Here is a 27,359-nt window from a genome sequence, read left to right as displayed (position 1 = left end):
CCCTTGTTGCTCTCAAACTCCTTTTGTCCCTACCCTGGAGCCAGGCACAGCGAAAGCCAAGGGTCAGGTCTGTGGGCACAGGCTGTGCTGCCCGGGGCCGAGTTGAGTCTCATCCAAATTACCTATCCTTGACTCCGTGTGTCCTCGTCTTGGCAAGCTGCACCTTGGGAAGTTTGGATGCACAAACATTTCCAGCATATACCTCTTGACCTGTGGTAAATATTTGGGACTCTGCTCCTTAGGCTCGCTGAGATCAGCCGGGGGATCGGGAGCTGTCTGCGTGCACAGACGTGGGGGCAGATGAGAAGGTCGTCCAGCTCCCACCATCATAGGTGATCATGGTGTAGGATAAGCTTTGCAAACATCTCCTAAAGTTAGGGAAGAGTCAGGCCCAGAACTGAAGAAGGTCACTGATGGAAGATGTCTGGGATTTGTGCAGTATTTGTTGACTCCAGCCTAGACCTGTGTGGCATTTCTGCTGTGAAACCCCCTTCTTCTTTTGATATACATTTTTTAGGAAAATAAAGTGGGGAAAAGGGTTAATTTTGAAATATTCCCTCAAATTCTGCCTGCTTCATGCAGTCCCTGGGGACGTGCTGCATTAGTTATCTGAGCTGGGCTCAGAGGTCCTTCAGTCATGTCCTACAAGAACAAGGTAGAACCTGTAAACCCCTCATGAGTAACGACAGATTCAGGGCATTGTAGGCCGGGATGATCAAATGAGGAGCTGCATCATTCAGTGACAAAGATCACAGGCCCAGAGGTGACATCCTTTAACAGGGGACATTGCCAGGTGTATGTTCCTTCCTAGTGACTTATGAAGCCCCCAGAGGAATTGTCTGTTGTGCCTGGAGTCTCCCTTAGGATGTTGATAGGAGTGGAGCCTAGTTCATGTCTCGTTTAAACACTCTTCATTGCTTGTAAAAGACTTTTTTCCCCCCCTCAAAGCATATTCATCAAGGCTTGGCAGCCAAAGCTTCAGGGGCACTGTAGAGCTGAAACGAGAAGTTTGGATATAAAATTTCAGTGTGGTTTCTCTGAAGCTGATAATCACAAGACTTGATGCAGTATCGTTGGGGCAATGTTTGGTCACAGGCAGATGGTGTAATCACATAGAAAGTTTGCTAGTTCAATAAATCAGATAATGTTCCCATAGCTGGAGCTGTCAGGGGTGATCTCAGAATGTAGAAAGTCACACTTATATATAAAGTATTGCAAGAGCTGAAGGGCTCTTTAGAGGTGGTTGATCATGAAGGGCAAGGAACGTTAACACTATTTCTACTAATCTTCTGGTTTTGTTTCTCTTTTTTATCCCCCACCAGGACCAGGAAGAAAACAAAGGAGCCACCAGCTGGCCAGAGTTCTATATTGATCAGCTGAATTCAATGGCTGCTGTAAGTATTTCCCCAATGCTCTGGTGCTTGTGAACCCCACACAGAGCAGCAGCACAGTGGTGACAGTCTGTCAGTGCTGTGCCTGAGAGGGTGACCAGTGTTTATAGAGGCAACATCATCTGATAGACCAACAGGTGCAGCTGCAAAGTGGAGATGCTCCTACAGCACACAGGGCATTTCATATAATCACAGAATCATAGAATGGTTTGGGTTGGAAGGAACCTGGGAGATCATCCAGTTCCAACCCCCCTGCCATGAGCAGCGACACCTTCTACTAGATGAAGTTGCTCTAAGCCCCATCCAACAAGGCCTTGAACACTTCCAGGGATGGGGCAGAGGGATGAGCAGGGGGCTGTGAGGCAGGAGGGAATGTACTGCTCCCCTCCAGGAAGGCAGGAACATGCAGTGCTGGCCATGGGCTGCCAGCCAGGCAAAGCCCTGAGCCGGGCTTGTGATCAAAGCCTGCCAGATGCCTGGAGGGTGGCTTTGATCTCCCCAGTGCGCTGCTGAAGAGGAGCTGGGTTAAAGGCAGGGGTCAGCACAGCTCCTTGTATCTGCTGGGACCCTTTCTCTCTGCTTTGGATTAGCCTCAGCTGGTGCTGGCAGGGCTCACCCTGACACCTCTGAGGGCCCAGCACTGTTGGGTGGTGCAGGAAGCACCCGGGGTGTTGCTTTAGCTGTGGCCTTGGTTGCATGAGTTGGAGTGAGCACATGCATGCCCAGCACTGCAGGCAGCCATGCTACCCAGGTGCAGGAGTCAAAATCCCAGCCTCCAGCACCATCTGGAGAGCAGAATCCAGTGTGGGAGATGCATCCTGTGCATACAACCACTGTCCCCAACCCAGATACACACTGGTGGGTTGCACTGGGAGACGTGGGAGTGACAGGGTTGGCAGCACCCACCTGGCTGACCCCAAGTGTGGATGCAGCATTCCATCCCCTCCAGGCTGTGGAGTGTCCCCTGAGGCCCCTGCCTCCTCTGCAGAGGCACATGGGTACCTGTTGGGCTGCGTGAGAGAGGGTAAAGGACCCCTCCTTCTCACCTGCCCAAATTTAGCACCTTCCCTGTGTGGACCCATAATCAGCATTGGCTTAGCCCCTTGCACCCTCACAGCCCCCTGAAAACACATCAAGGTTCATGTCACCCAGATGTCACCTGCAGCATCTCTGAGCAGGGTTCAGCCAGACACCTCGGGACACTGTGATGCATGTATTTACTTCTTTCCTTTACAAAGTACATTTTCTGGAGGGTTTTGGGCTGTAGGGGACATGTCAGGATTTACATCCAGAGCCCATGAGTTGGGATGCCTCCTGCCTGAATTGCAGCTTTTATCTCTCTGAACTGAGTCTGAGGGCTCCAGGGGTCAGTCATCAGCATCCTCCAACATGGGCTTGTCTGGATGAGTTGCAGGCCAGTGATTTGGAGTAACAACACTCCTACCTGCAGGGTGTTAACTCTTAATGATCTTAGTGATCATGCCGTTCCTTAAGTCCTGTCACTGGTCACGAGAGTAAAGAGATCTCTACTTGCCCCTCTGCTTCCCCTCATGAGGAGGTTGTAGACTGCAATGAGGTCTCCCCTCAGTCTCCTCTTCTCCAGGCTGAACAGGCCAAGTGCCCTCAGCCAGTTCTCATACGCTCCCCCTCCAGACCCTTCACCATCCTTCTGGCCTCCTTTGGACACGCTTAATGTCTCTTTTATATGGTGGTGCCCAAAACTGCCCCCAGGCCTCGGGAACGGGTTTATTCTAATGTCTGTCTTCCTCCTTCCACAGAGGAAATCACTGATCGCCTTGGAAAAAGAAGATGAAGAGGAGAGAAATAAAACAATCGAAAGTTTGAAGACTGCACTGCGGACGAAACCAATGAGGCAATTCCCTTCCCTTTCCTGGCTTTGTCGCTGCGGTTGTGGCTTAGGATTTGAGTTGTCTGGCAGAGCAGGGGGTTAAATAGAAATATAAATGGGAGCTGCACAGGATGAGGGAATTGAGGACCCCCAGGCTCTAATTGCTCTTTTTGATTCACCTCTTGACATTTTGTTCCTTTTTCGAGGTCCTTTTCATGACCAAGAGCCACCAGGACCTTCTTGTCTGTTCAGGCAAATCAGGCAACTTCTTTTTTTTTTTTCCTTTTTTTTTCCCCCAAATTTTCCTCTGTTCTTACTGCAAGAGAATGTAAGAATTCCTTCCAGATTGAATTAAAAAAAAAACAACAGCAATTTTTGTTGGTCAACCAGGCCTTCTGTTTCAACTTCAATTTCTCTTGTACTTTTTAAAGGAGTAAAATCACATGAGTCTTCAGTCTTTTGTGAAGTGCAAAAATAAAACTGTTGCTTGGAGGTTTTGATGGGAAGGATAAAGGAAGGGTGGGACTCTTTCTGAATGTCTGTAGTTTTCCCTAATTTTGTTTTCTCTGGAGTCTGCTTGCACATTTGCAAAATCTTTAAGATGCCTCAGGTTGAGACATTCTGATGGGAATATATTTCATTAGGAAATTGCTGACAAATTTTCTACTGCTTGAAAATACATTCCCCTCTTCCATTTCTCTTTTGATGGTTCTGGTGATGGTACTTGGTAAGAAATTCCCAGGGTCGAGGGCGAGCACCTGATTTCTGTGGCACCTGGACCTCGTGGGTGCTGGCCCCTGCAGTGAGCAGGGCGGGTACCCAGGCATGAAACTTTTCAAGCCCTTGAAAGTGGGTTTTGAGTGTTTTCTTGAGCGATGCAGCAGGCTCTATAGAAAATTTTACGTGTTGGACCTGCTTTTGCACCCAGGGAAGTGAACATCACCTTTCCTATTGACTTTGGCTGGAAGAAGAGCAGGCTTTGAAGCAGAGGAATCAGTTTTTCCCAAGCCTGCAATTACCCCTTTTGTTGCTGCGCATCAGCATGGCTTGTTTCGAATTAAAATCATCCCAGTGCTGGGATGTTCTTGGCTCATTTGCTTTCTGAGCCCGTGCCTTTTGCCAAACCAGAAGACACCCAGCCTGGATGGCACTGGGCAGGGAGGTCCTAAAATGCCTGAGCAGCATGAAGTGTTGTGTCTGCCTGCTCTAGTGAAACTGCCTGGGGCACTGCTATACATTTGCTGTCTGTTTTGTATTCATTGGTGTTATAAGTCATCATAAAAATCAGAAATCCCTTAAAACTGGTGAAACGTGCCTAAGGGAAGAGATGGATGGTGAGGCAGGAGAGGTAGCAGAAGGCAGAAAGGCTGACACTGGGATGTCTACAGCTGATGAGGAGGTGACTTTAGGACTTGGGAGCTTCTTCCTGTCCTGTCCAAAACTGGTCCTGAGTGAGTGGGTTTTAAGACACAGGTTGAAGACTGGGAAGATTTTGCAGCAGCGTAGCTGCAAACTCTCAACCACCACCCTGAGACTTGTGCTTATGGCTGGGTTAGCTGGTCCTCTTGCAAATATCCACACTCTGGACAACCTTGTGCAGACGATGCCTGGTTGCCTACGCTATGAACACCAATTAAATTGATTTTTGCAACCCCATCCCTGTATCTGGGCCACAGGACTCCTTCAGGCTTTCTGTTATCCAAGAAAAAGGAAGGTTCTGGGTTTACATCAACCAACAAGTTGGCCCTGTATGAGGGTAAAATGATCCTTTACTGTTTTGTTTTAACATTAAAACTCCTCTTTCTGACAGGTTCGTAACCCGGTTCATCGACCTGGATGGCTTAACGTGTATTCTGAACTTTCTCAAAAGCATGGACTATGAGACAGCAGAGTCTCGAATACATACCTCGCTCATTGGATGTATAAAAGCACTAATGAACAACTCCCTGGGCCGGGCCCACGTCCTGGCCCACCTGGAGAGTATTAACGTAATCGCTCAGAGTCTGAGCACAGAGAATATTAAGACAAAGGTGGCAGTGCTGGAAATCATGGGCGCTGTGTGCCTGGTTCCCGGGGGCCACAAAAAGGTACTGGAGGCGATGCTGCACTACCAGAAATACGCCAGCGAACGGACTCGTTTTCAGGTAGGTGGGTCTCGGCTTACCCCTCCCACGGCTCCTGAAATTCAGCATTCTTGTCCTTTCCTCCTCCTGGATATCTAAATGCCGCTTGCAGATGTGTTGTTATGGCCGTTTGCAACTTAAAAAAATCTGGGAATTACCACAGAACCGTGTCTGATGAGATCTGCAGCTGGGCAGAGAGGGAGGAAGCAGTTATTTAAGGCAACACCACACCCCCCCGAAAAAATAATGGTTGCTTGTGCAGGGTCACTGAGATCATGGCTCTACAAGGCTGGAGCACATCTGGATGGGCTGATGTTAGCCCAAATGGGTGCTGGGGTGGGCTACAGCTGATGGTCCATCACCAGCTACAGGGGCTGTAGGAGCATCACAAGGAGTTGTTCCTGTGTGTGTCCCCTGGTTGTGCAGCGTTGGGGCTGTCAGGGGCATTTAATTGATACTGTGTGTTTTGCAGACACTGATCAATGACTTGGACAAGAGCACAGGACGGTATCGAGATGAAGTGAGCCTCAAGACAGCCATCATGTCCTTCATCAATGCAGTCCTGAGCCAGGGGGCAGGCGTGGTGAGTGCTGGGACTCTTGGAGAGGAGGGAGGGGTTTAGGTGGGTTTGAGGTGCTTTTATTTCAATAGTCTTCCTGAGTACGCCTCGCTGTGTTAACCCCACAACTGTTCCTTGCAGGAAAGCCTGGATTTCAGACTCCATCTGAGATATGAATTCCTCATGCTTGGGATCCAGCCAGTCATTGATAAACTAAGACAGCATGAAAATTCAACCCTGGACCGGTGAGTAGTGACCCCCGCCCCACTCGTGATTTTTGCCTTGTGGCCTTGCTCTCTGGTTTTTGGACTTGGTCTCTGGGGAAATCACATGGCTCTAACTCACCTCTCTTATGAAAATTCTTTGCTGCCACCGGAGAGGGAGGGGAAAATCCCAGCATGGTTTGCTCTGCTCTGACATGAGGTTGAGCTGGGAAGGATGTGCCATCAGGGGCCTTGAGGATGTCCTTCTTCTCCTTTTCTCAGCCCAAAAGTCTTCTTAGACACACAGTAGTGACTGGGAACTCGAGACTGAAGATCCATGTTGATGGTTCAAGCACCATTTGTCTCTGGGCCGCTGACAGACTGCCTGCAATTTATTAATTGTCACACTTGTATCTGCTTTTAACGGTCTGGTTTTTTTCCCCTTTCTTTCCTCAGGCACTTAGATTTTTTCGAAATGCTTAGAAATGAAGACGAACTGGAGTTTGCCAAAAGGTTTGAGCTGGTGAGTACCAACGCTGCTGTTACAGACGCTGGCACGTGGCATCACTCTGCCTTTTAAAATCACCCCTGTGGCCTGGGATGAAGGGCGGTCTTCTGGATAAAATTTGGAGATTGGAAATCTGTCTCCTTTTGCAACCTCTGTCCTAGAGCCTGCTTCACCCCTCTTCTCCTCTGGCTGCCAACCAGCATTTTTGCCCCTCGCCAGGCAGTGGGACTTATCTGTCCATCCAGCGTGGGGTGGGGGGTGGCTGGTGGGGTTTGGAGCTGTGACTTGGGAAGCAGGCGATGCTGTTGTTTGTCTTATGGCCTGAGCTCTCTTTGCTCCTCTCCACAGGTCCACATTGACACCAAAAGTGCGACTCAGATGTTCGAGCTGACGAGGAAGAGGCTGACGCACAGCGAGGCGTACCCGCACTTTATGTCCATCCTGCACCACTGTCTCCAGATGCCTTGTGAGTCCCGGGAGAGGCGAGGAAACCCACCTGGCAGCCCACACGTCCTACCCAGGGGCACCACGGCCTCCCTGCTGCTCACCTCAGTCTCTCCCCATCTTCCCCTGCAGATAAAAGAAGCGGCAACACTGTCCAGTACTGGCTGCTGCTCGACAGGATCGTGCAGCAGATCGTCATCCAGAGTGACAAAGGGCAGGACCCCGACGCCACTCCCCTGGAAAACTTCAACATTAAAAATGTTGTCCGAATGTAAGTGCTCAAGTGCCACTGTTCCTTACTCACCACTGACTGTCACACAGTGATGTTCCTTCTCCTCAGCTGGACAAGCCAGCATCCTTGGAGCTGGTTGACTTCCCAGCTGACTTCACTACAACCCCACCTTATAAAAGAAGCACATCCATTTTGTTAGGTAGCACTTGCAAGCAATACTTGAGGTTTAGGAGTTTTGACATGTTCACTGCTAAATTTTGCATCCCAGACTGCAAGACCCTGCTGGGGGGGAGGCAGAGCAGAAGTGTTAGATATATCAGTTTGGAAGCTCAGTCGTGTTTCTTGCTGATGATGGTCACTTGTTTGCTGCGGTAGGATCGTCTCATGTGCTACATGTCTTTTCCTTTTAGGTTAGTCAATGAAAATGAAGTGAAACAGTGGAAAGAGCAAGCAGAAAAAATGAGAAAAGGTGAGTGATGGAGAGATATATGGCGTCAACTCTAACCTTAGCTAAACAGTTAACATAGACACGTATTTATACATTTATTTATACATGTGTCTGCAGGCTTTATTGAGGGTCTGACAAGGGAAATGGGCAAAGCAAATAACAATTTTTTCGTGGAGAGACCCTAAATGGTTTATTAAGGCTCCCTTTTCTCAATTGTGCAGCTTCTCTGCAGGGCAGTGTGGGGTTTAGTCCCCTGCAGGCTGCTGTTAGCAAAAAGGAGTGTTAGTCACCCTAAAGTGGTCTCGTGGGGCTGTTTCAGAGCACACTGAGCTTCAGCAGAAGCTGGAGAAGAAGGAGCGGGAGTGTGATGCCAAGGCCCAGGAGAAGGAAGAGATGATGCAGACACTGAACAAGATGAAGGAGAAGCTGGAGAAGGAGTCCAGCGAGCACAAGCAGGTCAAGCAGCAAGTGGCAGATCTCACAGCACAGCTCCACGAGATGAGCAGGGTGAGACCTCAGACCTACTCCTTGCTGTGGACTCAGTCCCAAACCCCCTGCAAATGCTATGGGGTGATTCCAGGAGGCTCAGCTACATGGGGGAACTGAGAAAGATGCTTGCTGGGAGAACCACCAAGATGCCTGTCCCTTGTGATGGGGTGATTTCACCTCTCCAGATGCATTGACCCTCAGTCAGGAGTGCTGAAGCCTTTGAGTGCTTCCTCTGTTGGTTAAATTCTAGCCAGAATGATTAAAAATCAGCGTGAGGGTGTTTCTTAGGTGGTGTCCCCCAGCCCCATATGACCGGTTCCCCCTCCTCTTTCTCTCCTAGAGGGCGATCTGTGCTGCCAGCCCTGGAGGACCTCCCATGCCACCAGGAGCTCCTGGTGGCCCTGCACCTTCTCCAACTCCCGGATCTCTTCTTCCCCCTCCACCACCCCCACCACTCCCAGGGGGATGTCCCCCACCGCCTCCTCCACCACCCCCTCCGGGTGGTCCCCCACCTCCCCCTGGACCCCCACCCCTGGGTGGGATGATGCCTTCCCTCGGAGCACCTATGGCCTTCAAGAAGAAGAGCATCCCTCAGCCGACAAACGCCCTCAAATCCTTCAACTGGTCCAAGCTGCCAGAGGTAAGCTGGGCAAGAATTCCGGCAGTGAAACTGGGGGTGCCGGATGGCCACCTGGTGATGTAAGGGCAGGGGGGCAGGGGACCCCCAGCCTGCAGTGCTCCCACTGTCTTGCAGAACAAGCTGGCAGGCACCGTCTGGACCAACATAGATGACACAAAAGTGTTCAAAATCCTGGACCTTGAAGACCTGGAAAGGACGTTCTCCGCTTACCAAAGACAGCAGGTAACGGCTGGCCCGGGGTGGGCAACATGGGGACCTGGGCAAGGTGCCACCATTATGGGATCATGTGGTTTCACCTGTGGTCTCAAAACACATCTCCCACCATTATTTCATACCGACACCATGTTTGCCAGATGGGCTCTATCTGCTTTATCCACTCATTCACATGCCAGAGCCTTTTGTGGCGAGGTGGCTGTTCACAGCTTGGTGTGCCTGATTTCACCCCTGCCCACACACCTGACCATGTGTGTCACGAAGATGGATCACCAAAAAAACACACAAAAAAAACAGACAGGGAATGTATGAAAATAACCCCCAGATGTGGCCACAGTTGGGTAATATTTTTGGATTGCTCTTAACAGCAATTGCTCCATGTCTCTGTATTGGGTGGAAAATTTCTGTCCCTCTCTGGCCAAGAAGGACTAAGTTTTGCCCACATCTACCATGGGTGGATCTCTTCTTTTATTTTTGTAGTGAGCCAAGAGCAAAATGTGAGCTTTGAACAAAAATCCCAAACCAAAATAGTGTCATTGCAGGCAAAAGTCTCTGCTTTTTAATCTCCTGTTCAAGCAGTATAGCCCCAGTTTGGAAGGCATCAAAGCACACAGAGAAAATTAGACACTTATTTTACCTCAGGCAGGATGAAAATGGGCAAAAGCAATGACTTTTTCAAGAAGGCAGGAGAAAAAACAAGGAGAGACGCTGAAAAAGGATGTTCACCTGCTGAACACCTGGCTGTATTACTGGGAGGAGAGAACAGCTTGTCTCGTTCATGCCAGGCTCAGGTGGAAGGACAGTGCTGGGAAAGAGTGGACCTGACCCATAAACTCATTAAGCAGTGTGAGAGTTTAATCTCTTCCAGAGTCTAACTGAGGGAAAGATCAGGGTGGACCAGAGCAGGGCAAATACCAAGAGTAACCCACCAGGAGTACGTGCTGCCCCAGTGTTTTGGGAGTAGGTGACCACAGCATTGTCTTTCCCCCGGCATTTTTGGAGCTTGACTCATGTCTACTGGAGGGCACGTCTGAGGACAAGAAATGGAAATGGAAGAGGAGCAAGAATAGAAACCTGTGTGTCAGCGGGACGGTTTGCCCTCCGGCTTGCCTGCCCGAGTCCATGAGTCACCTGGTGTGATGTGGATTATTGCCAGGCAGGAATTTAAAAATAATTTGGCTTGGCTGAGGTCCTGCTGGGTGAAGCGGCTGGTTAGGTTTGGGACCAGCAGGAACAGGGAGATGCTGCAAAGGAGAGCTGTGACATGGGCTTACGCCCTGGGTGGGATAAGGACCAAAAGGAAGCTGAACACAGGAACCAGGATCTGAGTTGGGACTGGCAAAAGATGCTACGAGAGCATCTGGAAGGCATATGGGAAAGACAAGGTGAAGTCCCACCTGTGAGATGCTGCTGGGGCTGGAGTCACCCTTGGGAATGTGATGCACAAGTTCTTTGTGGCTCACCCTGGCTTCGTGGTAGCACTGTTTTGTGTGAGTGGAGCCATGGGACACATGTCCCTGGAACTGAGGGACCTGGTTGCCTACCTGAAGTCCCCAGAGTGCTCTCACTGGCAGTCCCAGCGTGGGCAGGGGGTGCCTGGCTGTGTGCCCCAACATTGCTGGCAGCACAGCTATGCAGGCAGCTGCAGTGCACGCACCGGCACGCAGGGTTAGATGCGCTCCATGAGATAAAGGAAAGTGGAAGTGTTCCAGGCTGGGTTGGATGGGGCTCTGAGCAACCTGGTATAGTGGAACATTCCCTGCCCATGGCAGGGGAGTTGGAACTAGATGGTCTTTAAAGTTCTTTCAATCCAAACCATTCTGTAATTCTATAACACAGGCAAACCACGGGGCACTTTGTACATGGTAGGGGGCTCGGGGAGTGAACAGCCTGTCCATGAAGGACAATGAACTAATTCCTTAATAACTCACAGCATTATCAAGCTCTAGCAAAAGTTGGTTTCTGTCCTGAACAAGCAGGGGAGGAGCAGGGGTTTCTCCTGCCTATTCCCTGTGTTGAGCCACTTGCTCAGTGATCATGCTTCTCACTTGTCCTGAGACATGATGTCCTCAGGACATGGGGCATCAGGGGCTGCCTGTCTGCCCATGCCCAGGCAAACCAGGGCTGCAAAAGTGGTGCATCCCTATGGCCAGTGCCCCAGCAGGCTTTGGGGACAGTGTGCAGAGGTGTGTGCAGTGCAGAGAGCTCTCTGACCACCCCCAGACAGCTGTTTTGGGACTGCTGGTGCTGGGATTTGGCTGGTTTTATTGCCGTGTAGCGCCTGGGAATCCCTAAGTACTGCGCAGACCCGGGACTTAATGATGTACTTAATTTTAAGCATCTCTTTAAATGCTTTTCCCACATCACAGTCTGGGATGTAAATGCAGGCTATAAAGTGAGCTCTGCAGCTTTCTGGAAAGGCCCTTTCCATGTGGGGAGGACAGGAACCCTCTGGGCTTCCTGGGGCTCAACCTGGGAGCATCCCTGTCTCATCTCCTCTCTCGGGAGAGCCCCGTATCCTCTTTGTTCTCCCTGCTGAGGCTCTGCTGATGTCCGTGTCCCCAGAGAAGGGCTCAGCCCTGCAGCTGTGCATGATGCCAGCATTTACCAATTTTGCTAGATGTAATAGAAAAACCAACAGGAACTATGAGTTTCAGGCCGTGGCATGAGGACTGGGGGGAGCTCTGTAAGGATGTACATGCATCGATGGAGAAAAGCAAGTCCAGGGCCATCGGGGCTTACATGTGCTACACAGGGGCTTATGCCTCTGTCAGGGATGTCTTGAGAGCCTGCAAGGGGGTAGAGGCTGGGAGTGATGCTGATAAGTAGCAGTGACACAGCCAGGGCAGTCCTGGCAGGTCCTGAAGCGGTGAGTGATGTAAAAGAGTCAGGGCCAAGTGGAAAAAATACGTGTTGTTGAACTGGGGGCTTAGCAGTGAGCTGGGAAAGAATTCATCTCCCAAAAAAGGATGAAGGAAGGAAAGCCTCCAGCTCCTCTGTACAAGGGAGAGTGACCTGTACAGGGGCCAGGGACAGCAGGGTTGGGAAATGTTTGTGGGGATGGTGACTGCACGTTTAAAGCTGCTCCTTCTTATACCATCCTGCAGCAGAGGCTGGATAATGATTCCTGCAAGAAAAAGGGACAGGGATGAGGCTGGTTTGAGGCAGAGACGGAGGGGTTTTGTAATGAGCTTTTTCTCTACCTTAATATATGAGGAGCCCTCCCTCTCCTAGAGCAGGGGACTACAGGAGGCCACCATGTCCTTCTCCTCCTTCTCCTCTCCAGCAGCCAGGGACAAGTCTGAGCATCGGAATGGAAGGAAGGCTTCCTAATTAGGGACCAGTTAAACAAAGAAGAAGATACCCACTGCAGCTTGTGGGTGTGCTTTGTGCCTATCCCACAAAGGAGACTGCTGGGAGGAGGTTAATTTATGAAATACCAATCCTTAACCTTAGCTGAACCAGAGACTTTTAGCCACAAGGCTCCTGATAGGCACAGCTCAGCTGAGAGAATGAGGAGGGAAAACCTTCATGTGTGTGTGTGCACATGTGTGTGATGCCAACTCTACTGCCCCTGCTTCCAGTCTGATGGGGGCAGCCCAGCAGGACAACCAGGTCTTTGAGGAACACAGTGCCAATGTGGCATCAGGGTGGCATTTGGCTAGGCTGGAGAAGGGGGGATGTCCCTGTCGGAGGAGAAATCAAGGCGAAATGTGTTGCCATGGCAAATAGTAAAGTTTTGCTGTGGCCACGTTTGCTCTGGGATGAGCCTCTCGTTATTTCCACTTGAAAGCCCTGTTTTTCCTGGCAGTCGCATTGGCATTTCAGTCCCTCAGATGTGCAAGAACCAGCAATTTTCCTCCTCTGCACGGCAGGCTGAGCAGTTCTGTGCCTCTGGGCCAGTGGCAGGGCTTGGCCGGCATCCTCCCACCTCATCCCGTGTCCCCTCCTCACCTCTGTGCACACCAGCACCTTGGCCTGAGCCATTCATGCAGCCGCCTCTCCCATCAGCTCTCCCCTTCTGCGCATCCTCTAATCCACATTTTCACCTGCATCCCCCCTGTTTTGGGACTGGCACCCCCAAGTGCCTCCCTTGTGCTGCCAAGCTCCCCCCCCCGCCACGTTGCACTTTCCACTTCTCTGTGCTTCGATTCCTTTTGGTTTCACCGAGATCACTGAACTGCATGTGTTTTTACTGCCTTTTTCCATGCTTCTGCTATGGCTGTAGGACTTCTTTCTGAATGGTAACCCCAGACAGGTAAGAGAGCACCTCCAGGACCCCGGCGCGTGCGAGCGGCGAGGGCAGGGCAAGAGCGGGGCTGGGGACACGGGGGCACATGGGCACTCCTGAGGGGGGTTAATGTGTGGCAGACAGGGTTGAATCAGAGAGGTACAAAGATCAACAGGAGGAGCAGCTTGAAAGTTGATGCTGGTGAGGCTGGTAAGTCAGAAGACACCCTCTTTGCTGTCTGGCCTGAGGTCAAAAGTCAATGACTGAGTCCACAGGTTGAATTTTCAGTTGCAGCTGAACACGGAGAAGCTCCTACCCCTGGGCATTTTTGCTTTACAAAAGATGGAAATAAATTCATGGGTTGAAGCTCTCTGCTTGGTTGTGATCAGGGCAGGCAAGGCGCAGGAGAGGGGCAGCTGGTGCTGAGTGACTTAGGGCTCACCTTCCATCACCTGCCTCTATCCTGCCTGTCCCAGCAGCTTTCCAATTCCCATAGCTGTGGGATATTTTTCATTCAAACAAGAAAAAGAATAAAAAAAAGTGAATTTCTGTGCCCACTCTCAACCCGTGCAGTTGCCATGTGCCAGGTCTCCTACGCTCATGGATGTTTAGTGCAGATCTGTAACACACAGGACGTTGCAGCTCCAGGTTGTGTTCCTTCCAGAGGGATTGAATAGCCAGCTTTTAATTGATTAACCTTACTAAAATATGCAATATGGTAAATTAAAACCTGGGGCAACATGAACCCCTTGGGCAACCCTGCAAAACTGCTGTTGTGTAGATCTGCCCATTTGCCCACAACCACAATGTTGTTATTCATTTGGAGGTAACGTATTTAAGCTGCTTAGGAGATGTAGGTGCTTATGCTCTGCTGATTCCTGCTTTCAAATCCCTTATTTGGGGAGGATGTCACTGAAAAAGCTGCAGATGGCTTTTGCAAGTCTGGTAGCCTGTATTGGTTAGCTGGCTCTGGAGGACTGATGCATGAAGGGCGATTACAGATGTTTGGAGCAGGGGTGAGGAACAAGAGTGATGCTGAGTGTGTGCAGCAGCCCGTAATGAAATATTTCATGCGAGGGTTTAATGAAGTATCACAAGTATGTATGCTAAGAAAGCCCGGCTTTATTTATTCAGCAGCGCCTGTGTGTTTGCAGATTTTTAAATCTTCCCTGTCTGAGAAAATATTTACATTTCTAACCAGTGGCTTCAAAGCCAGCTCTGGTTTATGAAATGACTTACTGTGTTTCGTTTACAGGCAGTGGGTCTTACCCGTAACCCCTGGTGACACTCCTGATTAATGGGGGCCCGTTGTGTATCACACTGCTATGTGCTGAGAGTACTAAATGTCTTTGTTGCTCCATGGCTCTTCTCTAGACTTTTCTTTTTTTTCCTCTCTTTTCTTTTTGTAGAAGGAAGATGCTATCGATGACACTTTGAGTTCCCGGCATAAAGTCAAGGAGCTTTCGGTCATAGACGGCCGGAGAGCTCAGAATTGCAATATCCTCCTCTCCAGGTATGCTTAATGCCTTCTTGCCCTCTGGGGGGGTGGAGGGGTGCTCAATACCCTGCCCTGGGCTGGGGTGTGCTCCTGATACCTGACAAGAGGTTAATGACAGGAACCAGGACAGGAGGAGAGCCAGTGACACCTGAACCCAGTTATAGCCTTACATTGTTCATGGCATGGTGACATAGAGGGGCAATGCCATTAACGAAGCACATGGCAACTTGGTGTCCCTGAAAAGCCCCCGAGGGGCTAGGGTACCCCAGGAGCCTTCACAGGGGGTGGAACAGAGTTCATTTCACCTCTTATCTTCCTCAGCCTGGGTTTTGTTTGCTCTTTGCTGGCAGTTGAAGAGGGTCTCTGTTGAGATGGGTAAGGCACTGGGTATCAGCAGGGTGTAGGGAGCATCAGTAGTTCAGCCATGGTCTTTTGCTGCCCACACAGCGTCCTGTTTCACATCTGGATTTTGGGAAGGGGATGTGCCCCTCTTAATCTGCCCAGCCCCACTGGGATGACAGGCTCCCGCACACTCCTTGCCAGGCGGGCTCAGCACTGCTACCAGCAATTTAATCCAATCCCCAGATTGCTGCCAAGAGGATAAAAAGGACCTTTTTTTAGCAAGATAAACTACACCAATAAGACTGACTCCTGAGAAAAGGGAAGCCAGGCTGCAGTGGTCTGAAAGGATGAACTATCAGTGTAGCTACTTGAAAAAACCCACCCAAATAGCAGCAGAAAATGCAACTTGTTTCTAACTCACACAATAAGAAAAAAGATCCCAACAGCAGCAAAATCTAGCTTCATTCAGAAATATTCATGGTGCTGCCTGGAAGCACGAAAGCTTTTGTGCCACCCAGGGCTGGCCAGGATGGAGCAGCCTTGCTGGCAGGTTGGGCTTGCAGCCGCAGCGCCCGAATTCTGTGTTTTCCCAGACCATGGGTTGGTGGAGATGGTGCCTTGTCTGGGCAGCCCAGCTGGTTTCCTTCCCTAGAAAGCACGGAGAGGCTGATGTCTGCAAAAAACCCCAAAACCTCTGGGTGGATAACTCACAGTCCCTGGTGCTTCTTCCAGCTCTCCCAGGGGTGGTTGGCAGCCCCGTGGGCAGCGGGAGCGATGAGTGCAGTGAGCCGTGTGCTGCAGCGTTTCGGGGGGAAAATTGCCGTGTTTATGGCTGGCTCTGCTCCGGGCTGCTTCTGGGGATTTTCGTGCTTCCTAGCAGTCCAAATAAAAAGGGATGACGATGAAAGCAGAGTTTAAAACAGCAGGCAAATGAGTATGTCTGTGGCAGCCAGCTATTAGCAAGTAAAACGATGGGATTCGGGGCACTGGCTGGGGTGCTCCCGGCATACGTAGGCTGAGCATAGTCTGAGTGGGTTTAGGTGTGATTCAGCCAGAGGTTTAAGTGTGTAATTGAAAGTTAAGCACACAAATAGCTCCTTTGGTGGGAAGGGGAAAGACCCGAGCACTTAACTTCAAAGGCATCTTGCACGTCTTACTGAGTAAAGGTCTCAATTTCATCTCACCAGCAAACCCTTCTCTTCCAAGAAAGCAGTGGCTGGAAACGAATCGCCAGTAATTAATCCCACAAAAAGGGCATGGCAGAGGCCGCTGCCTGCCTGCCCTCCCCTGTGGGTTGTTTCCTAGGGGAGAAGCAGGATCAGACTTGCTCTGCAGGGTGGTCCCCAGGCCTCTTACATGGCTGTTCCCAGGCCTGTCCCGCAGCATGATGGCCCTGCAGGGACAGGTGGCTTTGAGGTTGCAGTGACTTGTACCAGGCGCTGCTTTGGAAGTGCTTTGGGGTTCTTCCCATGGTGCTCCCAGGACCACAATCGAGTTTCTCTCCCCAAAATCCTTTTGGGTGATTTACTCTTGATGCCAAGTGGCTAAAAGGAACGGCAGCGTGGGGATAAAGCCCAAATATCCTTCTAGTTTACTCAGGTCCAGCCCCTGCATCTCCAGCAGATTCTGTGCATCCTTGGGCAAATCCTTTCATCTCTGCCCACCCCAGCTGCCCATCCCGAAGCTGGGCAGACCAGCGGGTCCCTGGTCCCAGTGTTCCAAAGGGACTGGTCTGGCAGCTGGGCTGCTGCCCTCCCGCCTTGCTCGCACGGCCACCACAGGGCCAAGCAGACTTTCACATGCGAAAGGACCTGCAGGCTTGGCCCCTGATTTAGCCCAGACATTTGTGAGCTCACCAGGCATTGTCTGGCTCACAGCGTGGAAAGATTACGGCCAGTGAGATACTTTATCTCTCTCTGTAGATTTATTTTTTTGCCTGTTTCCCTTGCTTTGGGAGAAATTACTGCGCAGTGAGATCACTGGATTTTCCTCCGGCTTGTAATGCAGCACAAGAATATTTTTAACGCTTGCTTTTTTTTCTTCTGTTTTTTGGAGAATGCTTTGCCGATGTCAGTGCCTTGTCGTGTCTTCCTCTGTGAACTCACCACGTCCTTGCTTTTTTGCTCCCTGTGCACGGGTGTGTATTTTTAGCCCCGCGTTGTGCCAGATGCAAATCCACCCCTTGCTCCATCGCTCTCTGCCTTGCGCTGGCGGTGAATGGCTCGTTTGATTCCCCTCTCCCTGCGAGGCGACACGAAGCGTTTTTCTCAAATGAATGTGGCTTTTCAGGAGGGCGCGTCCCCTTTCCCGGGTGGAATTTGTTTTTTCCCCCCTTCACACTTATTACGTCCTCTGCGGGGCTCGACAAAAGCCACGCGAAACAGCCCCGCTCTCGCCGGGCTGGCGAGCTGTCACTTCGCATCGTCGGGCTGCCGGCTCTAAATCCCTGTGACAGCAAGTCCTGTGACCCCGTTCCTCTCAGACGGCTCACGTTCGACAGCTGCTGCCAACAATGATAATTATTGTGGTTATAGATAAGCTTCTAGCTTTCACTGGCCCCTTTCCCATCGAATTGTCTGAGAAGCTGTTTTCTTCTGGCGCCCCGCACTTGCTCTCTGCCGATGCTGGGGCAGGCTCTTGTTCTTGGCACTGGGTTGTGATGATTCCTGAGAAAAGTGGGGGGTTTTTTTCAACCTCTTTTCTTTTTAAATGTATTTGATTGTTGGCTTTGCTTTCAATGAGCAGGGCTTAAAAAATTTACCCTCCATTTCACCACCTTCCTGGAGATGATCGTGGTAAAAGTGTGTGCTCTAGGTGTTAGTATGGATGAGGGGCAGCTGCCTGCCCACCCCCTTCTCCCAGGAGCATTTTTGCTTCCCAGGGATCCCTCTAAATGTCTAAACTTAGCCAGTGTCTGCTTTTCACTGGAGTGGAGACCAATGTTGGTGGCCTGCACATTCCTGTTGCTGCTTGGGTGAAAAGGGAGTCCTGCAGTTCATATCCTACCTCGGGTCATGTTCCATCCCAGCTACTGCCCTCATATGGGACAGGTAGGGTGACTGTAGAATGGGTCTGCTCATCATTGCAGGAAACAGAGAAGACATTTTCCATGGATCTTGGGTTTGCTCCTTTTATGACAACCCCAACAATTGTCCTGGTCGCTGCTCAGCACAATCTTTGAGCTTCCTCCCCTGGCTGGGGTAGATTTTTAACTCACTCCTTAATTAGCAAACCCTCTCTAGGGTGCTCCCTTGAGCAGGAGGTGAGAGAGGACTGAGTGCAGGATGAGAAACCTGGGCTCATAAGGAATGAATATTTACTTGCCAGGTCTGTAAGATCCACCTGCCTCAATAAAGCTGATTCTTCACTTTCAGTCTTGAGCAAAAGATTTCAAGCAAAACCAAGCCCTTGCTACCCTGGTCTTAGAGACCAGCACCCTTCCTGCTTTAGCTTCAGCTTCCAAAAGCCAGATCCACAGTCTGTCTGCTCCCTAAAGAGACACAGGATGAAAAACATCCTCCTCATTTAATTACTCAGAGTGATCAAGTCAGCTCCTGATCTTCTTTTTGATCTGCTGATCAGGTTGATTTCCAGGGTCTCACATCCCGCCATAGGGTGTGTTTCTGGTTTCAGCTCATTCCTTTGAACCACATCCAGTGTTTCAGCATCCCTCGACAGCACTGATCACCGAGACCGGGCCGATGGGTTTCCCTAAAGCCCATGAACAGGTCTTTTCAATTCTGTGACTTTTCCCTTTGTGGAAGTACAGAGGATTAATTTCTTTTAAAACTAAACATTGCAATGTTTTTAACCATCACTGCATGCTGGGCGAGGGAGAGGATGTTGGCAAACGGAGTTGCAGGAGTTTCTGGGCTTTCCCTCTTTTGAATTTAAATTATTTTATCGACCACAATGCAAAGAAGAAGAATATGTGTGGTTTTGCAATCAAAGTGCTTACAGGGAGCGGTTACAGGGAGTGCTGCAGATGAATTAAACTGTAATTAATGGCTCTGTAGCCCAGGAGGAGCTGAGGGTGTCTTTCAATGTATTTGTTGCCTCAGCTCAGTGCAGACTGCTGGTGGATGAACTGCTGCCAGGGAAGCAAAGCCTGGTGGTACTTGCTGTGATACAGTGGTCTGTGGTTTTAGAAATCTCCAGTTTGAGGCTACATGTTCAATTCCTGTTGTGTGAAGCAGAGGAAGAAAAAGGTGGAGGGCAGGCTGGTTTCCAGCTTCTTACACTTCGAAGCACACCAAATCCCCACCCCTCCAAAAAAAGCCCAAACTGATGGGTTTCCTGGGATGCTAAGCATCTGCTTCTCCAAATTCTGGATTTCTTTCTCATTTTTTCCTAGAGGAAGACTCCAAGCAGAGGTGGTGGGAGAGGCAATGCTTAAATCCAAGAACAGCAGTAGAAATTGGCCAAATTTTCCTTAAAGGAAATTTTCCTTGTGGGTTCAGGAGCAGTGCTGAGCTGCACTGCTGAGCCTGGGCTGGGCTGTGCTGCCAGTGGGACCATGACCCCCACTGGCCCCGTGGCCTTTAGGGGTGCTGGCACTGCAGAAGCAGCATTGCTGCAGGCAAGAGCTACATATGAAAGTTGGATGTTTTCAATATGTGTACAATATACTACTTACAATACTTACATAAAATAGTCAGTCAGTCAGTCAGTCATGGTTAGGCTTCACGAACAAAGATTTGGGAAGGGCTCTACCCACATTTGTTGCAAGTACATAAAATAGTATAAAATAGGGAAATAGGTGTGGGGTGAGGGAATTGGGTGGTGGGGTTTGGACCCCATTTGCAGCAGGGCCAGGGCTGCTGCTCTGTGCTATGCTGTGCTTTGGCAGAGCACAGTCCTACCACGTTTCTCACACATCCTTCTTCATAACACACTGTATGGGGTTATTTGTGACGCTGCTGCTGGCTGGGGGTTAAGCTGTTCATGTTGCACGGGTGTGTAAGGAAACACTCCTGAACCTTCCCTGATTGCTGGGCTGGGAATAACTCTCCTACCCCTCCACCTCCCAGGCTGAAACTCTCGAACGAGGAGATCAAACGAGCGATTTTGACGATGGACGAGCAGGAGGACCTCCCAAAAGACATGCTGGAGCAGGTGGGCAGCGTGTCTCATGCTTCTTTGGGGTTGCCTCATGCTGAGATGATGCTGTGCAAGGTGCTCAGGACCAAAGTGTGGCTTCGAGAGTGTCAGGCCCCACATTATTTAACAACCACATGTTGAAAAACCACCCAGGTGGGTCAGGGCAGCAGGAAGGCAGCTCAGTGGCAGCATCAGTGCTGGGAGCAGCATGGCCTCCACGTGCCATTCCTGTACTCAGGTCTGCCCTGAGAACCTCTAGGCTGCACATGTTCTGTGTTTTGTGACTCCAACTTGAAGTTTGTGCTCCATGGAGGTTTATTTTTGAAAGCTTGTTCAGTGTTTGTGCAGTTGTCAAAAAGGGAATCCCATTTTTCACCCCCTCTGAATCCCTTTGGAACATATTATTCACCTGTCCTTAAAGCTGAGCTGGCAATTGCACTGGGAGGATTCATTGCACAGAATTTCTGTCTGCAAATAAGTAGAGTTGCAGCAAATGAGAGTCCCTGACTGACATCTCCTCTGGCAGAGCTGATGTTGAAACCTCGGAGCAGACATAGTACATCTGTTGTAAAACCAGAGTGATGGCAGGGCGCAGGCAAGAGACACTAGTGTGAGAGTAAAGGGAGGAAGGTCACGGGGACAGCAATAACACTTATTTCACAGGTGCCTTGGGGTCACTGTCTGTACATGCTGTAAAGGTAGTAAATTCAAGGAAATAAAATCACCATTTGGCTCCTGAAAAACTGTGCATGGACCTCACGCCCACCGCTGTGGTTTGTCTTGTTTAGCTCCTGAAGTTTGTTCCTGAAAAGGGTGACATTGACCTGCTGGAAGAGCACAAGCACGAGCTGGACCGCATGGCCAAGGCTGACCGGTTCCTCTTCGAAATGAGCAGGTTGGTGCCTCGGGGGACATGTGTTTTGGCCAGTGGCTGCACAGGCTGGCTGGGAGGTGGCTATTTCATGGAAAACCTGCTTGGGAAATAAGCCCTTCTTACTGCTTTTCCCATCAAGAAATGCATGAGCCAAACAGATGGGAGGGCAAGCAAGGTGCTCCCTTGCACTCATAAGGATCACTTGGGATGCTGTGCTCCTAAAATCAGGGTGTGCATCCCAGCAAGCAGCAGCTGGACAGAGGAGGGTAAAGGGATAGGGAGATGGATACTCTGGAGTGAGGCGTTGGCTTCCCAGGTCATATCTTGACACATTTCTCCTCTCATTTGGGGAAGATGGCTTAGGGGCCTTTGTGGTGGTGCTGGGTTGATGGTTGGACTAGATGATCTTGAAGGTCTCTTCTGACCTTGATGATTCTGTGATTCTCTTCCACCTGGTCTAGTGGAGGGTGTCCTCACAGTGCAGAGGGGTTGGAACTAGATGATCTTTAAGGTCTCTCCAACCCAAACCAGTCTGTGGTTCTATGATTCTGTGATCTGCATCATGGCCCAGGTGAGAAGTGCTGTGTGAGTGATAACATGATGCTCCTTTTCCCCTTCACACGATCACATCCTCATGAGTACTTGAGCCTGATGTATGTACAGTTTGCCCTGCTGTGTAGATGAATCCCACTCCTCACCTCAGGATTGACTCATCCCTGGGGCTCCTGAGAATGTGAGAGATGGAAAGGAAATGTCATTTCTTCCTGCTCCTGGTAGCAATCATTTAAGACTTAGAAGTCTTCAGGGATGAATAACCTTATCTATTGCATGCACATCCTCTAGAGGTGCCGGTTTAAAATCTTGAAGCTCCTTATTTAAATCAAAGTGAGCACTGAGCTCTTTGAGTCTGTTAGCTGAACTTCAAGCAAGTCACTTGTTGGCAAGGTCAGCGAGTTTTACAATTTGAGTTCGCACTGGGAGATCAAAAATAGAAATGCTCCCGTCCTCCCTGAGAAACGCGCCGATGAACACCGGGGCGATGTGCCATGTGGTTGCTGAGTGTCAAAGGCAGGCAGGATGGAGCTGTGAAGTTCAGACCTGAGCCCTCGGGGCTGGATGATGCTCAGAATTAGCTTTCCTATCACAGGTCACCTTTCTTCTTCACAGTCTCTCGCCCAAGTGTTGCTCCCATGCCTTCATCCTTTGGAAGGCACAACGTGCTGATGCAAATATTTTCCTTGATTTCCACCGTGGCTTTTTAATTTGCCTTGTGGTCTGTAACTGAGTGTGATGTCTTTGTCACCTCTGATTAGTGCGATGACAGTGTAGCCCATGGCCTTGTGTTTGAGCACGTCTCCCATGGGTCCTTGGTCCAAATGACTCAAATCAGATTGCCATGTGCATACAAGTGAGATCTTGTTTAGCTTAAACACAGATGACATGAGCAGAGCCATCCCTGACTTGCCCAGGAAAGGGGCTTTCCAGCCCAGGCCATCATTTTGAGGATCTGAATGTCCAGTTTCATTAGTGGTGGTCGTTGGCAAACATCTATCCAGCTGCAGCTCATCACAAAGCCATGGGGAGCCCAGACCTCATCAGCACGTTTGCTAAGGAGTGGTTGTAAAAGAACGGTTTGTTCATATCAATAGGGTGTAAAAATCCACTTGTTAAACCTGCTGAGTTAAGGATAGGCTTAAGCATGTGGTTAGGAACCCACCTGGATCCACCCCAGGACAGCTGTAGCTTCAGTTGTCATTTTTTCCCATCCCAGCACAGTTTCAGGGAGAAAAGGGGTCATTATTTTTTAATCACCGTGGCTGAAGCGTGCTTTGTAAGCACAGCTGTGAGCAGCAGAGCAGCAGAGCTCTGCCCTGGAGCAAGCAAAGCTCAACCTGCACCTCTTTTTTTTTTTTTCCAGGATAAACCATTATCAGCAAAGGCTGCAATCCCTCTACTTCAAGAAGAAATTTGCAGAGAGAGTTGCAGAAGTCAAACCCAAGGTGGAAGGCAAGTGACCAGACCTGCTAAGGGACTCTGTGCCGGCACAGGGAGCACTTATAGGAAGAGCATCTCTCCATGCCAGGACAAGCCTGGTCTGCATGGAGGGGACACAGGGGAAGTGACACAGGGGAAGGGAAGGGAGTTGGTGGTCTCTCTTTGGAGGTACTGAAGGGGTTGCTGCAAGAAAAGGGTTGTGCTGTTGTGGCAGGGGGTAATATCCCACCCCTCTCTGCTTTCAGCCATCCGTGCCGGCTCCAAGGCAGTGCTGCAGAGCAGCAGCCTCCAGCAGCTGCTGGAGGTGGTCCTGGCCTTCGGGAACTACATGAACAAGGGTCAGAGGGGCAACGCCTTCGGCTTCAAGATCTCCAGCCTCAACAAGATCGCGGACACCAAGTCCAGCATTGACAAGTGAGCAGCCCCTGCCCTTATCCGTGGTGGCATCTGCAGGCCCCAGGGATGTTGGGGAAATGGAGGGGTCATTAGCATTACCTTTGGGAAGTCGGTAGATGGGAACAGTCCCCTCCTCCTACTGCCCAATTTGGCATATCCAGTGAGGTGAGTGTCCATTTTTTGAGCACGACAGCTTTCGAGGGAAGCTGAGCTGCAGATCATTACAGGGATTGATGGGGACTTTCCTTCCTGGGCTGGCTAAACTTCAGCCAAGGCTGATTAGGAGGATCATCTTCCAAATGCTTTTTAACCCCTTTGAGAAGCCAAGAGCCAGAGAAAGGGTTCCCAGGGGCTTCTCTCCATGGGAACTGCCTCTGCCATCCCTGCAAGCTGCTGCAGAGCCATTGCCTGGTTTGCTGTCTCCTTCCAAGCTCCATGCAAGAGAAGAGCTGGGAGGGTCTCAGACCTTCAGAGGGAGAGGAGCTGGGTCAGGTCTCAAACCTGCCTGGTCTCATCCATCAGTAAAGACAGTGGAGAACAGGAACAATGATGCTCAAGTCACCTGCCCTGAGTTACTCCTGTGGAGGATCCTTGCTTGCAGGGACCAGGCTGCTCTGCCCCGCGCCTGTGCATGGGACAGACCCATCCCATGTCCCCAGACAGGCAGCAAGCAGCATCCTTGCAGAAGTTCTCAAATAGTTCACTACCAGGGTTGGGATTTAACCAGGGGTTTTGACTGAGCACTCAGCTCCCCATGTGCTGCCACACTGACCTCACTGCTCCTCTCTCCTAGGAACATCACCCTTCTGCACTATCTCATCACTGTCGTTGAAAAGAAATATCCCAAAGTCCTCCGCCTGCACGAGGAGCTGCGAGACATCCCACAGGCAGCCAAAGTCAAGTAAGCAGGGATTTAGGTGGCACTTAGGGAGCTCTGGGAGCACCTCTCCCCTTGTTTCAGACTGCTTTTCCATGTAACCCCACCCCAGCTCATGCTCCTGGCCAGATCCTGGCTGCTGGGCTGCACCCCCTGCTCTGGCCATACCAGCCCGGAGCAGCCCAGGACACAGAAGCAAACATCACCTGGTTTTAAATCACAGCCCTTGCAGCAAAGGCTCTAAACCTCTGAGTCTGAGGGAGGAGAGCTGCATGGAGCAGCCGTTTCCTGTTGTTATCTCACCGCAGAAGCATTTAATTAATTTCTAATGGTACGTTAAGTAATCCGGGAGGAAGCGGTTGCGGTGTGGCTGCAGATAAAGGGCAGCTGTTTATCTTCCTGTGGCAGGGAGGCTCTGCCTGCAGCATGGGCAGGACCAGGCAGCCCTGCAAGGGGCTCACCTGCCTCCAGGTCCTGCCTGCTCCTTGTTTTACCACCAACATGGAGCTTCTGGTGTGTGCAACCAGCTTTTAAATCCTGCCTGGTGACCTGTTGGGAGCAGGCTGCCTCTGCTCAGCAAAGCCCTTAAACACATGATGAACCTTTAAGTGCAAGAGGAATCTGCTGTTGCCCTGCAAAGCCCTCAAGTATGTGCTGAAGTACCTCTGAAATCAATGAGGCTCTGTTTTGGTTTTAAAGTTCAGCAGGAGCTTATGGGCTTTGCTGCTCCAGGGATGTGAGCAGCACAGATCACACGTTTCTGCAGCCAGCCCATATTCTTGTTAGCCATGGACATTAAAAGGGCCTGAAACTGCCCCTTTTTAGAGAAGATGCAGTTGGAACAGGTTACCCTGAGAAGCCTTGGATGCCCCATCCCTGGAAGTGTCCCAGGCCAGGTTGGACACGGCTTGGAGCAACCTGGTCTAGTGGAAGGTGTCCCTGTCCATGGCAGGGGGTTGGAACTACATGGGCTTTGAAGTCCTTTCCAAACCAAAACATTCTATGATTCCATGAAATACAAATGGAGTTTACGGTGGCTCGAGGGTATTTCTAGTTTCAAAGATCTCTTGTAGCCATGGTGGGTTCCCAAGGAAGATGTGTAATGCACAAAACGAGCATCCTTACGTTTAAAATGTAAAATATTCATCAGCCATCAGGATTAAACACAGTGACAGGACAAATCCTGGTGTGAGAGGAAGAGTGTTCTTCACTCAGAGGGTGGTTGTGCACTGGAACAGGCTCCATAGGGCAGTGGTCACAGCACCAAGCATGCCAGAGCTCAAGGAGCATTTGGACAACGCTCTCAGGCACATGGTGGGATTCTTGGGGTGGTTCTGTGCAGGGCCAGGAGTTGGAGTCAAGGATGCTTGTGGGTCCCTTCTAACTCAGGATATTCCATGAGTGTGTGGTGCTCAGTTTGTAGGCATCATCATCTGAGAACACAGCTGAGCAGGACACGCTCCTCTCCCGTGGAGACTCCTGCTTTCTCATGCCCATGTATCTGCAGCTGTTGTACAGACACACGTGTGGGAAAGAAAACGTCTGCGTAGAGGGTTTTTTTTTCACCCCCCTAAACTTTATCATTTTGCTCTAAACTGGACACCATATGTAACATTTGGGTTTGGTCCAATCCAGAGTGAAACCAAAAAGTTCTGGAAAACCCTGAATTCCCCCCAGCCCTGCAGCTGTGAAGCAAAAATTGCCGCCTCTGTCAATCCCCACCACTAGTAATGAACTGCTGGAGCACAGGGCTCCCAAAACTGCATTTTCCCAGACTAAACCTGCCAGGAATGCTTGCCCCATGACCCGCCGTCAGCAATTCCAGGGACCCCAGCCCTCGCACAGGCACCCCTGGAAAGGCATCAAGCCTGTGGTCATCGAGCCTTTGTGAGAAAGCTTCCCCTCAGATGCAGTGGTAGGAACCCGTAAGCACTTGAATTCGAAGCTCGTCGGGGGCTTGAGCCTTGTGTAAACAAAGTCAGCGCCAGACGTGATGATTTATTTTTATTTCTCTATATTTGGGCTGTCTCCTTTTGTGAAAGCCTTGCCGCTAGGAAGGATGCTTTGCCTGGTGTTCACCCAACTCTGGCACCCTGTAAAACTGTCCTCTGTGCACTGGGACAATGAGCCCATCTACTGCTGGCACTGGAGAGGAATCTGTGCCCAGCAAAGCCCTTTCCTGAGCTGTCCTTTTGCTTGGAGAAGGCTGGAGGCTGCTGAGCTTGCTAAACCTGCACAGTCTCCTTGATTAAATATACAGAAAAGTGCTTTGCTTTACAATAAGCAACTGCAGCCACTTTGAGATAGCCCCAGCTTAGAGGCTGTCAGCTTGACTTCCAGCTCAAGACATGCTGATCTGCAAAAAAGAGGCAAAGTGTGCAGTGGTGGGGTCTTTTCAGTGGGAAAACACAGTCAAGTTGGTCAGAGAGCTGTAAAATGTTCTGGGGAAGGCTGAAAATTAACATCCTGCTATTTCCAACAGCATGACTGAGCTGGAGAAAGAAATAAACACTCTGAGGAGCGGCCTGAGAGCGGTGGAGACTGTGAGTATTACTTAAATAAAATACAGCCCAGCCTGGCTCCAAGCAGGACGGCATCCCTCCTTGGGGAGGCAGGCAAGGGAGCTCCCAGCAAAGCTGCTTTTATCTCACATCCTGGAGATCTGTTTGCCTTTCCTTCCTGCCCTGCACGTGCTCCTGTCCTCTCAGGGCTGTTTTGGCACTGAAGTTACCATGTGTGTTTAGGCACGTGCATGGTTTATATCTTAATACATCAAGGGAGGGTGAGTAAGCCTCGTGATGATGCCCACGGAGGACCTGTGATGTGCAGAGGGGGCTCCCCTTGGCTGTAAAACCGCAGAGGGCTGGGGAGCACTTCTGCAGCCCAGCTGGAATGGTGATGAAATGGTGGAGGTATCCCAAAGGACTCACCATCTTGCTAAATTATC

General features: G+C 50.4%; 1 protein-coding gene across 3 annotated transcripts in view; it reads left to right on the top strand.

The window, feature by feature from the left end:
* The window catches only part of DAAM1 (dishevelled associated activator of morphogenesis 1), a 95,647-nt gene that overhangs the window by 61,648 nt on the left and 6,640 nt on the right, over positions 1–27,359 (top strand). For 2 of the 3 annotated variants that reach the window (XM_027702374.1, XM_027702373.1), the window contains 20 exons: positions 1,323–1,394; positions 3,170–3,264; positions 5,051–5,384; positions 5,836–5,946; positions 6,064–6,167; positions 6,582–6,648; positions 6,982–7,099; positions 7,210–7,348; positions 7,720–7,778; positions 8,077–8,264; positions 8,587–8,886; positions 9,001–9,108; positions 13,328–13,357; positions 14,740–14,843; positions 20,201–20,285; positions 21,059–21,165; positions 23,063–23,151; positions 23,385–23,553; positions 24,329–24,436; positions 26,895–26,955. In XM_027702374.1, coding sequence (XP_027558175.1) covers positions 1,323–1,394; positions 3,170–3,264; positions 5,051–5,384; positions 5,836–5,946; positions 6,064–6,167; positions 6,582–6,648; positions 6,982–7,099; positions 7,210–7,348; positions 7,720–7,778; positions 8,077–8,264; positions 8,587–8,886; positions 9,001–9,108; positions 13,328–13,357; positions 14,740–14,843; positions 20,201–20,285; positions 21,059–21,165; positions 23,063–23,151; positions 23,385–23,553; positions 24,329–24,436; positions 26,895–26,955 — 2,448 coding nt within the window. The remainder of the gene's footprint in view (positions 1–1,322; positions 1,395–3,169; positions 3,265–5,050; positions 5,385–5,835; positions 5,947–6,063; positions 6,168–6,581; positions 6,649–6,981; positions 7,100–7,209; positions 7,349–7,719; positions 7,779–8,076; positions 8,265–8,586; positions 8,887–9,000; positions 9,109–13,327; positions 13,358–14,739; positions 14,844–20,200; positions 20,286–21,058; positions 21,166–23,062; positions 23,152–23,384; positions 23,554–24,328; positions 24,437–26,894; positions 26,956–27,359) is intronic. The other variant, XM_027702376.1, reaches the window with a different exon arrangement.

The sequence above is a fragment of the Neopelma chrysocephalum genome, unplaced genomic scaffold (genome assembly GCF_003984885.1).
Source record: "Neopelma chrysocephalum unplaced genomic scaffold, ASM398488v2 Primary Assembly neopelma1_183, whole genome shotgun sequence".
NCBI classification, from domain to species: Eukaryota; Metazoa; Chordata; class Aves; order Passeriformes; family Pipridae; genus Neopelma; species Neopelma chrysocephalum.
The sequence above is the reverse complement of the archived record's forward strand: the minus strand, read 5'-3'. Positions and strand labels throughout refer to the sequence as shown.